General features: G+C 45.9%; 2 protein-coding genes across 2 annotated transcripts in view; both read left to right on the top strand.

The window, feature by feature from the left end:
* Nucleotides 1-3,094, top strand: part of cped1 (cadherin-like and PC-esterase domain containing 1) — a 12,658-nt gene extending 9,564 nt beyond the window's left edge. The window contains exons 6-8 of the mRNA XM_028570800.1: nt 323-410; nt 1,752-1,898; nt 2,292-3,094. Of these exons, the coding sequence (XP_028426601.1) occupies nt 323-410; nt 1,752-1,898; nt 2,292-2,489 (433 nt within the window). The 3' untranslated portion in view covers nt 2,490-3,094. The remainder of the gene's footprint in view (nt 1-322; nt 411-1,751; nt 1,899-2,291) is intronic.
* A 1,842-nt stretch (nt 3,095-4,936) lies between these two features.
* wnt16 (wingless-type MMTV integration site family, member 16) overlaps nt 4,937-12,500 on the top strand; it is an 8,916-nt gene continuing 1,352 nt past the window's right edge. The window contains exons 1-3 of the mRNA XM_028571002.1: nt 4,937-5,145; nt 6,997-7,271; nt 8,895-9,193. Of these exons, the coding sequence (XP_028426803.1) occupies nt 5,069-5,145; nt 6,997-7,271; nt 8,895-9,193 (651 nt within the window). The 5' untranslated portion in view covers nt 4,937-5,068. The remainder of the gene's footprint in view (nt 5,146-6,996; nt 7,272-8,894; nt 9,194-12,500) is intronic.

Here is a 12,500-nt window from a genome sequence, read left to right as displayed (position 1 = left end):
AGTATATCTCAACCCGATGTTATTTGTTAGGTAGAGTGTTGATCTGATGTGTATACTTGCATATTTTTATTGTGTGCGGGCAGTGCTTTTTAGTTTTGTATTTATTCTACTTATTTTTTTTAATTTTTATTTGTATTGCTTTTATCTTTATATTGGGTACCTCATCTTTTTATTGTTTTATCCATTTATTCTGTTTTATCTTTTTGTGCAGCACTTTGGAAACTGTTTGTTAAAATCGTGCTCTATAAATAAAGTGGATTGGGTTATAAAACATACTTAATTTCCAGCTGTGACGAAGACGATGAATGTGTTGTCTCCTCAGAGAGTCTCTGGGGGAGATGGTGGTGGTGGTGAAGTCTCTGGGGATGGGCTTCCATCTTCCTGTAGACGGGATCCGATCGCTCACTCTGGTACGCTTCTGGTTCCTGTTTATTTATAGTGTCCGATCCTACCAGGAGTTATCTCAGAACACTTTACAGGTAGAGTAGGTCTAGACCACACTCTATCATTTACAGAGACACAACAATTCCCCCCAAGAGGTAGACTTTGGTGGGACAGTGGTGAGGAAAAACTTCCTTTAAACAGACCGAAACCTCGGACAGAACCAGAGTCTTGGTGTTGCAGGGCATAGCATGATGTAGCATGACATAGCAGCAGGGCGTAGCATTATGTAGTATGGCGTAGCAGGGTGTAGCATTGTGTTGCGGGGTCTAGCATGGCGTAGCAGTGTGTAGCGGGGTCTAGCATGGTGTAGCATTGTGTTGCGGGGTCTAGCATGGCGTAGCAGTGTGTAGCGGGGTCTAGCAGGGCGTAGCATTATGTAGTATGGCGTAGCATGGTGTAGCATTGTGTAGCAGGGTCTAGCATGGTGTAGTATTGTGTAGCGGGTCTAGCATGGTGTAGCATTGTGTAGCGGGTCTAGCATGGCGTAGCAGTGTAGCGGGTTCAGCATGGCGTAGCAGTGTGTAGCGGGTTCAGCATGGCGTAGCATGGTGTAGCGGGTCTAGCATGGTGTAGCAGTGTGTAGCGGGGTCAGCATGGCGAGCATGGTGTAGCGGGTCTAGTATGGTGTAGCAGTGTGTAGCGGGTTCAGCATGGCGTAGCATGGTGTAGCATTGTGTAGCAGGGTCTAGCATGGTGTAGTATTGTGTAGCGGGTCTCAGCATGGTGTAGCATTGTGTAGCGGGTTCAGCATGGCTTAGCAGTGTGTAGCGGGTTCAGCATGGCGTAGCATGGTGTAGCATTGTGTAGCGGGGTCTAGCATGGCGAAAGCAGTGTGTAGCGGGTTCAGCATGGCGTAGCATGGTGTAGCGGGTCTAGCATGGTGTAGCATGGTGTAGCGGGGTCTAGCATGGTGTAGCGGGTCTAGCATGGTGTAGCGGGGTCTAGCATGGTGTAGCATTGTGTAGCGGGGTCTAGCATGGCGTAGCATGGTATAGCATTGTGTAGCGGGGTCTAGCATGGCGTAGCAGTGTGTAGCGGGGTCTAGCATGGCGTAGCATGGTGTAGCGGGGTCTAGCATGGTGTAGCATTGTGTAGCGGGGTCTAGCATGGTGTAGCATTGTGTAGCGGGGTCTAGCATGGTGTAGCATTGTGTAGCAGGGTCTAGCATGGTGTAGCATTGTGTAGCAGGGTCTAGCATGGTGTAGCATTGTGTAGCAGGGTTTAACACTCTCTGTAGCTATTTATAAAAATGTAAACCCTCTCTATTTTAAACTCTCTCTGTCTGTACTCTGGTCTGATGTTTTCAGAAAGAGATCCAGGATCTCGACAGACAGAACCGTGACATCATCGCCGCAGCAAAGCATCATGGGTACGAGGTCATTGACACGTTCAGCATTACGATGGGACGACACAAAGAGTTCCTGCAGGGACGCTGCGCCTGCCACTTCCACGAGGTAACACACACACACACACACACACACACACACACACACACACACACACACACACACACACACACACACACACACACACACACACACACACAGACACAGACACACACACACACACACAGACACAGACACACACACACACACACATACACATACACATACACATACACATACACAGACACACACATACACAGACACACACAGACATACACAGACACACATACACACACACACAGACACACACAGACACACACATACACAGACACACACACATACACACACACAGACACACACGCAGACAAACACACTCAAATACACATACATCGGCTGAGACTCAACCGACCAATCAGAGAAGATGTGACACCTTGTTTTGAATCTCTTCTTCTGCCGTCACAGGTGGAGAGTTTTTGGTCCAACGCTCCGTCCTCGACTAACCGGACCTCACCAGAGCTCAGCAGCCAATCAGACGCGCGGGACACGGCCCAGGAAACGGGGCCTAAAGCCTCGGCCTATCACGTGAGGGGAGCGGTGAACCAGGTGTACTCGGAGATCCTGCTGAGCCGCCTGTGTCCCAAAGAAACCTCTCAGCGCTGAACTCTCTCCTCCAGGTGGACTGGTCTTATTATTTGGGGATTTTAACCACAAAGCGAGTTCTTAAAGGGACAGAACGGAAAGACAGGTCCAAGATGGACACAAACTGACTCTTAATAAGAGACTAAACACCTGAAGCTTTTCAGAGATTAAAACCTGCTCCAGTTCTTCCCAAAAAGAGCTGAGTTTGAGAACTTTAATACTGAGAGAAATATCCAGACTGTAGTCTATCTCATATTTAATCGTCTCTCGGTCTCCCAGCAGCCTCTCTGTCTCTCTGGGCCTCCTTACATATTTATATTGATATATATTTTTATATGATCCTGATATCAGAACCAAAGACTCAGAGCTAACTGTTATAATAACATATCATCATGTGAAAACCTCTCATGTGATTCTCTCTATCTGCTTATATTTTTCTACAGATGTATATTTGTGCCTTTAATCTCTAAACATGTTGACATGCTGGAATATAGAATATATAAATATATTTATATGAATGTTAGGATTCTTTTCTGCTCTCTGAAACATGGAAACAGCTGTGAAAACATGAAATCTGTTTGTATTCCGTATATCACCAGTGTAATCTGGCTTTTTATACATTTTAATATTTGTCCTTTTCCTTAAATGTTAAATCATAAATCTGACATTTTATCACCGGCTGTCCTTGTCCTTTGTTGAAGAGTTAAAGGCCTAATTTACAGTTTTGTCACCTTTCTGGGTTGTTTTGGTTTTTTTTTTTTCACCTTTTTTCTAAATTGTTTTTAGACACTTCCTTCCTAGAGGTTTATTTTCAGATTTTTTTGCCTTTTTTTTTAGAGTTTTTTTTCTACAATTTCTTTTGACGTTTGTCTTTTTTCAATGGTTTTTTAGAGAAAAAAAATTCAAAGTTTGTTTTTATTTTTTTTCCTCATTTTTCTAATGTTTTTATTTCAAGGTTTTTTTTCTACAATTCTTTTGTCGTTTTTGTTGCCCTCCTGGGGGTTTATTTTCAGAGGTTCTTTTTGCTTTTTTTCAGGATTTTTTAAAGTTTCTTTTCTAGGTTTTTTAAAAGAAAATGTGTTGCTTTTCTTGAATATTTTTTTAGTTTTTTTATCCCGACTTTTTTTACAATTTTTTTTATGTTTTTGTCGCTTTTCTCTAAACATGCCGACGTGTCCCGGGACCATCAGATAGTTGGAGATATACTCAAAAAGCTCTGGAAAAAGTGAGTAAAAGTTGACAAAATGATATTTATTAATCAAGCTGAAAAAAAGATGTTTAGAAAAATACATGTTTCATATTTCAGGTGTTTTACTTTACATATAACTGTGTTTGGATGATAATGTGAAAAATATACAAACTACAAAGTTTACACCAAACTCCATTCAAAAATCAAACAGTTTAAAGTTTCACTTTATATTGATTCCTTGTAGAAATTCACTCATTTAGTTTGTTGATCAAATGTCAAATCAGATATTTTAATAATAAAATAGGCAAAGTGGAAATAACTCCCATTGGTTTGTAAAATATTATAACTTTTGCTTAATTTAAAGTATTCATTGGAGTGTTAAATTGACACATATTTGAATGGAGTTTGGTGTTTGAGGGTTAGATAGTCTGTGATTTAACCCTTACACCAAACTTCATTCAAAAATCAAACAGTTTAAAGTTGAACTCTACATTAATCCTTGTAGTAACTGACTGATTTAGTTTCATCATTGTCGATCAAATGTCAAATCAGATATTTAAATAATTGAGCAGGCAAAGTGGAATTCATCCAGTATCTTTGTAAAATGTCTGAACTTTTGTACAGTTTTAATATCTTTTAACAGTGTTAAATTGACTAATATTAGTATGGAGTTTGGTTTGGTTTGGTGGTTGAGGTTTAGTAATCTTTGCTGTGTGATTTAACCTTTACACCAAACTTCATTCAAAAATCAAACCGTTTTAAAGTTTTACTTTATATTGAGCTAATTCCTTGTATAAATTGACTGATTTAGTTTCATCATTGTCCATCAAATGTCAAAACGGCATTAAGCCAAAATAATAGAGCAGACTAAGCGGGATTTAGTAAAATGTCTGACATTTTGTACATGGTCAAGTATCGATGTGTGTTAAATTGACCAATGTTTGAATGGAGTTTGGTATGGTGTTTGAGGGTTAGTAATCATTGCTGTGTGATTTAACCTCTACACCAAACTCTATTCAAAAATCAAAAAAAAAAAAAAAACAGTCTGCGGTTTGTCTCTGTGATCCTTCGGCCCGTCCAATTTGCGTCCAGCTGTGACGTCAGCTGCTGCCGGTCCAATGAGGATCCTCGGGGCAGGCAGGCAGGCAGGCATACACACGCGCGCGCGCGCACGCACACACGCACACACACACACACACAGACAGACAGACAGACAGACAGACAGACAGACAGACAGACAGACAGACAGAGAGAGAGAGAAACAGACAGAGAGACACACTCTCACACACGCACAGACAGAGCTTGACGGAGGCCGCCGCGCGCGCCCTTTATTGGATCCTATCGGACCCGGATTAATGAATCAGCTCCCGGACCGGGTTTTAGCCCGGAGGCTCAGATAGATGAAGAGGCCATGGAGAGCCGACACATGTGCACTCTGACCCTGCTGCTGGTGTCGGTGTGTCCGCTCTGCTGCAGAGCCACCTGGATGTGAGTATGGGGCGGGAGCGCGCTGCTTCACGCGCGATTAATTACGCAGTTAACTTTGGAGATGCAACCAAACCAAACTCCATGGAAGAAACGGCCAATTTAAGGCTTTGAATTTTTTTATGCAATGTGCTCTATAGGCTACACACCGCGTCTATATAATCACTTAATCAGGATCCATCAGCCTTTTCACATCTAAACACACAGAAGCAAACCTGAATGAAATGTTTAAAATATGTCGTTAAAACTGGAGCGCGCCGGTTTGACGCAGTTACCTTCGGGGATCCAACAGAGCCGAACTCCGTTTAAAAAACAGTTTATTTAAGGCTTCTCTGTATATCTGCTATAAATTATATCCAGTAGATTTCCTGGAGGGACAAACTCTCGCTTGAATTTCCTCAATTAGGCCTACGCATTAACTTTGGAGATCCAACCAAACCAAACTCCATGGAAGAAACGGCCAATTCCAGGCTTCCCTTTGGATTTTCTTTTAATGCAATTTGCTGTGCTACACACCGCGTCTATATAAACAGATCACAAAGCTGAAATACTCATTACTTTATCGGGATTAATCCAGCCTTTAGACACACACAAGCAAACAACCCGAGTAGGCCTACATTTTAAAATCTGACATTTAGACCTAGGCCTATATATAAACAGAATCGCTTCATTGACGAATCAGCTGGTGCAGGAGAGCCGAGCGGGAGCGCGCTGCTTCACACGCAATTAGTTTAGTGTAATTTATTTTGAACAAAGACATAAAGTAAGATACTAAACAATAAAGCAACTAAACGTTGAAGATCAACCTAACAAAACTTTATGAAAGAAATAGTCAATTTAAGGATTCCCTTTGTTGGTTTTTTAATGCAATTTCAGTTGCAATTTTCTCTACACACAACTTCTACATACAGCTCAGACAGTTTATGTAATCGGGATTAATCCGTTTTCCCATAAAAACACACGGAAGCAAACAACCTTAATAACGTGTTTAAAATATGTCGATAAAACTGGAGCGGGCCGGTTTTACGCAGTTATCCAACAGAGCCGAAGTCCGTTTAAACAACTTTCTATTTAAGGATGTCCTGTGTATCTGCTTTTAATTGTATTCAGTCGAGTTCCCGGAATGACAAACTCGATCTTAAATTTACCCAATTACGCAGTTTAACAGGTTTTTAATGCAGTTTTCTCTCCACACAGCGCCTCTAGCTACATACAGAGCTTGTGTAAGTACTAGTTACTTGTGGAGTCTTTTCTCATCCAAACACACAGAAGAATAAGGTTTAAAGCTGCCAGTTGGATGACTGTTTGTTGGAGCGCTTTATAAATCCGGAACTCTTTAATTTGGCTTAAAAACATTCATAAACACAACTTTAGAAAATAAAATGACCTTTTTTATTCTTAGTATTTGTTTTGTTTTTGTAAAATGTCTGAACTTTTGTACAGTTTTAATGTCCTTTAACAGTTTTAAATTGACCAATATTTGTATGGGGTTTGGTTGAGTGTTTGATGAGAGTTAGTAATCCTCGTTTGTGATTTCACCTTTACACCAAACTCTGCTCTATCTATTCAAAATCAATATGAGCTGTTTTACCCAGTTAACTTGATATCCGATAAAAATGCCGACATTTCATTCACTATTTTAAGCCTCGTTGCGTCTCCACGCAGCTATAACAGTGAGTTATTAATCTGTAGCTTCATCATCTGCAACAACCACACGCGTTCTTCGATTCGGCCGCGCGCATGTTCCACTTTCTGTGTTTTACGTTCATAAAATGTGCGATTTTATGAAAACAACCGACTCCCCTGAGATAACTTGTGTCATTATTTGACCCTCTACGCTGAATGTGTCCCCAGGTGGCTGGGCGTGGGTCCTGGTTCTATCCCGGGTCCTGGTTCTGACCCGGGTTCTGGTTCTGGCTCTGTCCCAGAGAGCCGTGTGTGTGCAGACCTCCCTCTGAGTCCCCGGCAGCGGGACATCTGCAGGAAGAAGCCGTTCCTGCTGCCCAGCGTGCGGGACGGCGCGCGGCTCGCCATCGCTGAGTGTCAGAACCAGTTCAGACACGAGCGCTGGAACTGCTCCATCGGCACCGGTACCGACCCGGCCCGGTTCACACAGCAGCTGGCCGCCGGTGAGGAACCTTCATCTGGGTCTATTTACAACTCATTATCACTCCTATCGCGTAAATACGGACCTGTATTTGTATTGTGTGTGTGTGTGTGTGTGTGTGTGTGTGTGTGTGTGTGTGTGTGTGTGTGTGTGTGTGTGTGTGTGTGTGTGTATTGACGCTAAAAGTCTCCGTTAGCACCAGAACTAACCGCGCTGGGTCAGGACTATCGGCGTCACTTTGACCCAGTTAGGTTCAGGTAAAGGTCGTGGGTCGTCTTATTAAAGGTACGTTTCCATGACGCGGGACGACACCGGGACAGTTGGGTTTAGGAAAAGAAGAACGGGCCCAGCGTCCGTATTTTACGAGTTTGGAGTGAGAACAGGAGAACATTTATTCTTCTCTTGTCACATGTTTTCGAGCTTTCTTCGAGGTTTTTGTCCCTTTTTCAACGTGAAGATTTCGTCGACTTTTGACGAGTTTTTTGAAGTATTTGTTATTTTGTAACGCTTTTCTCGTTGTGGCATTTTTCAAAATGTTTGTAGCTAGCTTACCCTTTCTTCAATGTGACACTTTTATCGACTTTTTGCTGCATTTTAACTTCGTTTGTCACATTTTTCAATGTTTTTATCACATTTTTCTTTATTTCTTTTCGCATTTTTCAACGTTTCTCACATTTTTCGCATTTTTCAATATTTTTGTCACATTTTTCAATGTTTTGTGGTATTTTTCAATGTTTTTGGTAGTTTTGTTCGTTGTTTCCAGTTTAAGATGAACATTCATTAAACACAGAATAACTTTAACTTCTTCAACAGGATGGAAACAGAACAAAAGATCCAAATGTTCAGAAGTCAGTTTGTCTCGTGGCTGCAGGAAGTTTAAATTTAATCCAATCACAAGCATTTCACAGGAACTTTAATCATATTTCTGTAATGCTGACAGTATGTATATGGCTGTATCTGGCTTGGAGTCAGTCCGTCACATGTTCCACATCAAGAGATCAGGAGCATGTGAGACTGTTAGACCAGAGACAGACACAGAGACCTATTATAAACTACAGACAGACACAGAGACCTAATATAAACTAGAGACAGAGGCCTAATATAAACTAGAGACCTAATATAAACTAGAGACAGAGGCCTAATATAAACTAGAGACCTAATATAAACTAGAGACCTAATATAAACTAGAGACAGAGGCCTAATATAAACTAGAGGCCTAATATAAACTAGAGACCTAATATAAACTAGAGACAGAGGCCTAATATAAACTAGAGACCTAATATAAACTAGAGACAGAGGCCTAATATAAACTAGAGACAGAGACAGAGGCCTAATATAAACTAGAGACCTAATATACGTAAACTAGAGACAGAGACCTAATATAAACTAGAGACCTAATATACGTAAACTAGAGACAGAGGCCTAATATAAACTAGAGACCTAATATAAACTAGAGACCTAATATAAACTAGAGACAGAGACCTAATATAAACTAGACACACATATATATATATATATATATATATATTTATATATATATATATATATATATATATATAAAAATAAATAAAGGACATGTAATGTAATAAACTGTGTGCTGCAGTATTTCTAACTGATGTTTAACTGAACTTTTCTCGCCCCGTAGGAACCAAAGAAACGGCGTTCATCTACGCGGTGATGGCGGCCGGGCTGGTCCACGCCGTGACGCGCGCCTGTAGCCACGGCAACATGACGGAGTGCGGCTGCGACACGCGCCCACGGAGCGGCAGCTCGCCACCGGCGGAGGAGGACGGCTGGCACTGGGGCGGCTGCTCGGACCACATCCAGTACGGGGTCTGGTTCAGCCGCAGGTTCATCGACGGCGCCGGCAGGAACGCGTCGGCCGCCGGCGGAGGGTACACGCCGAGCGGTGCCAACCGGCACAACAGCGAGGCTGGACGGCAGGTCAGGACCCCCAAACCCCCAAAACATGATGCTGGTTCCCTGAGAGCTGTCTCATGCTTCTTGTGTCTACTCTTTGATACTGAACACACTGGCGCTACGTTTACACGTGGCGGCTATTTTCATAAACAGACATTTGAACCTTTCCGTTTTAAAAAATAACATCATGCACAGCTGTCAGCTTTCAAAAATGTGGTGAGGGGGACTGTGTAACGAGACCTGTAGGTGGCGGTGTAACGAGACCTGTAGGTGTAACGAGACCTGTAGGTGGCGGTGTAACGAGACCTGTAGGTGTAACGAGACCTGTAGGTGGCGGTGTAACGAGACCTGTCGGTGTAACGAGACCTGTAGGTGGCGGTGTAACGAGACCTGTAGGTGACGGTGTAACGAGACCTGTCGGTGTAACGAGACCTGTAGGTGGCGGTGTAACGAGACCTGTAGGTGTAACGAGACCTGTAGGTGGCGGTGTAACGAGACCTGTAGGTGGCGGTGTAACGAGACCTGTAGGTGTAACGAGACCTGTAGGTGTAACGAGACCTGTAGGTGGCGGCGTAACGAGACCTGTCGGTGTAACGAGACCTGTAGGTGGCGGTGTAACGAGACCTGTAGGTGTAACGAGACCTGTAGGTGGCGGTGTAACGAGACCTGTAGGTGTAACGAGACCTGTAGGTGGCGGTGTAACGAGACCTGTAGGTGTAACGAGACCTGTAGGTGGCGGTGTAACGAGACCTGTCGGTGTAACGAGACCTGTAGGTGGCGGTGTAACGAGACCTGTAGGTGTAACGAGACCTGTAGGTGTAACGAGACCTGTAGGTGGCGGTGTAACGAGACCTGTAGGTGTAACGAGACCTGTAGGTGGCGGTGTAACGAGACCTGTAGGTGTAACGAGACCTGTAGGTGGCCGTGGTAACGAGACCTGTAGGTGGAACGAGACCTGTAGGTGTAACGAGAGCTGTAGGTGGCGGTGGGACGAGACCTGTAGGTGGCGGTGTAACGAGACCTGTAGGTGTAACGAGACCTGTAGGTGGCGGTGGGACGAGACCTGTAGGTGGCGGTGTAACGAGACCTGTAGGTGTAACGAGACCTGTAGGTGGCGGTGGTACGAGACCTGTAGGTGGCGGTGGGACGAGACCTGTAGGTGGCGGTGGGACGAGACCTGTAGGTGGCAGTCGGACGAGACCTGTAGGTGTAACGAGACCTGTAGGTGTAACGAGACCTGTAGGTGGCAGTGTAACGAGACCTGTAGGTGGCGGTGGGACGAGACCTGTAGGTGGCGGTGGGACGAGACCTGTAGGTGTAACGAGACCTGTAGGTGGCGGTGGGACGAGACCTGTAGGTGGCGGTGGGACGAGACCTGTAGGTGGCAGTGTAACGAGACCTGTAGGTGTAACGAGACCTGTAGGTGTAACGAGACCTGTAGGTGGCGGTGCGACGAGACCTGTAGGTGGCGGTGGGACGAGACCTGTAGGTGGTGGTGGTGGGACGAGACCTGTAGGTGGCGGTGTAACGAGACCTGTAGGTGTAACGAGACCTGTAGGTGGCGGTGGGGCGAGACCTGTAGGTGTAACGAGACCTGTAGGTGGCGGTGGGACGAGACCTGTAGGTGTAACGAGACCTGTAGGTGTAACGAGACCTGTAGGTGGCAGTGTAACGAGACCTGTAGGTGTAACGAGACCTGTAGGTGGCAGTGTAACGAGACCTGTAGGCATGGTGCGACGAGACCTGTAGGTGGCGGTGGGGACGAGACCTGTAGGTGTAACGAGACCTGTAGGTGGCGGTGGGACGAGACCTGTAGGTGGCAGTGTAACGAGACCTGTAGGTGTAACGAGACCTGTAGGTGTAACGAGACCTGTAGGTGGCGGTGCGACGAGACCTGTAGGTGGCGGTGGGACGAGACCTGTAGGTGTAACGAGACCTGTAGGTGACGGTGGGACGAGACCTGTAGGTGGCGGTGGGACGAGACCTGTAGGTGGCGGTGGTGGGACGAGACCTGTAGGTGGCGGTGTAACGAGACCTGTAGGTGTAACGAGACCTGTAGGTGGCGGTGGGGGACGAGACCGGTAGGTGGCGGTGTAACGAGACCTGTAGGTGGCAGTGTAACGAGACCTGTAGGTGGCGGTGGGACGAGACATGTAGGTGGCGGTGTAACGAGACCTGTAGGTGGCAGTGTAACGAGACCTGTAGGTGGCGGTGGGACGAGACCTGTAGGTGGCAGTGTAACGAGACCTGTAGGTGGCAGTGTAACGAGACCTGTAGGTGACGGTGTAACGAGACCTGTAGGTGGCGGCGTAACGAGACCTGTAGGTGACGGTGTAACGAGACCTGTAGGCATGCGGTGCGACGAGACATGTAGGTGGCAGTGTAACGAGACCTGTAGGTGGCAGTGTAACGAGACCTGTAGGTGGCGGTGGGACGAGACCTGTAGGTGGCAGTGTAACGAGACCTGTAGGTGGCAGTGTAACGAGACCTGTAGGTGACGGTGTAACGAGACCTGTGGGTGACGGCGAACGAGACCTGTAGGTGGCGGCGTGAACGAGACCTGTAGGTGTAACGAGACCTGTAAGTGACGGTGTAACGAGACCTGTAGGCGAACGAGACCTGTAGGTGGTAACGAGACCTGTAGGTGGCGGGCGTAACGAGACCTGTAGGTGGCGGCGAACGAGACCTGTAGGTGACGGTGTAACGAGACCTGTAGGTGTAACGAGACCTGTAAGTGACGGTGTAACGAGACCTGTAGGCGTAACGAGACCTGTAGGTGGCGGTGGGACGAGACCTGTAGGTGGTAACGAGACCTGTAGGTGTAACGAGACCTGTAGGTTTAACGAGACCTGTAGGTGGCGGGCGTAACGAGACCTGTAGGTGGTGGCGAACGAGACCTGTAGGTGGCAGTGTAACGAGACCTGTAGGTGGCGGTGGGACGAGACCTGTAGGTGGCAGTGTAACGAGACCTGTAGGTGGTAGTGTAACGAGACCTGTAGGTGACGGTGTAACGAGACCTGTGGGTGACGGCGTAACGAGACCTGTAGGTGGCGGCGTAATGAGACCTGTAGGTGTAACGAGACCTGTAAGTGACGGTGTAACGAGACCTGTAGGCGTAACGAGACCTGTAGGTGGTAACGAGACCTGTAGGTGTAACGAGACCTGTAGGTGGCGGCGTAACGAGACCTGTAGGTGGCAGCGTAACGAGACCTGTAGGTGACGGTGTAACGAGACCTGTAGGTGTAACGAGACCTGTAAGTGACGGTGTAACGAGACCTGTAGGCGTAACGAGACCTGTAGGTGGCGGTGGGACGAGACCTGTAGGTGGTAA

This window comes from Perca flavescens, chromosome 23 (assembly GCF_004354835.1).
Source record: "Perca flavescens isolate YP-PL-M2 chromosome 23, PFLA_1.0, whole genome shotgun sequence".
Lineage (NCBI taxonomy): Eukaryota > Metazoa > Chordata > Actinopteri > Perciformes > Percidae > Perca > Perca flavescens.
This window is presented reverse-complemented; position numbering and strand designations above follow the sequence as displayed.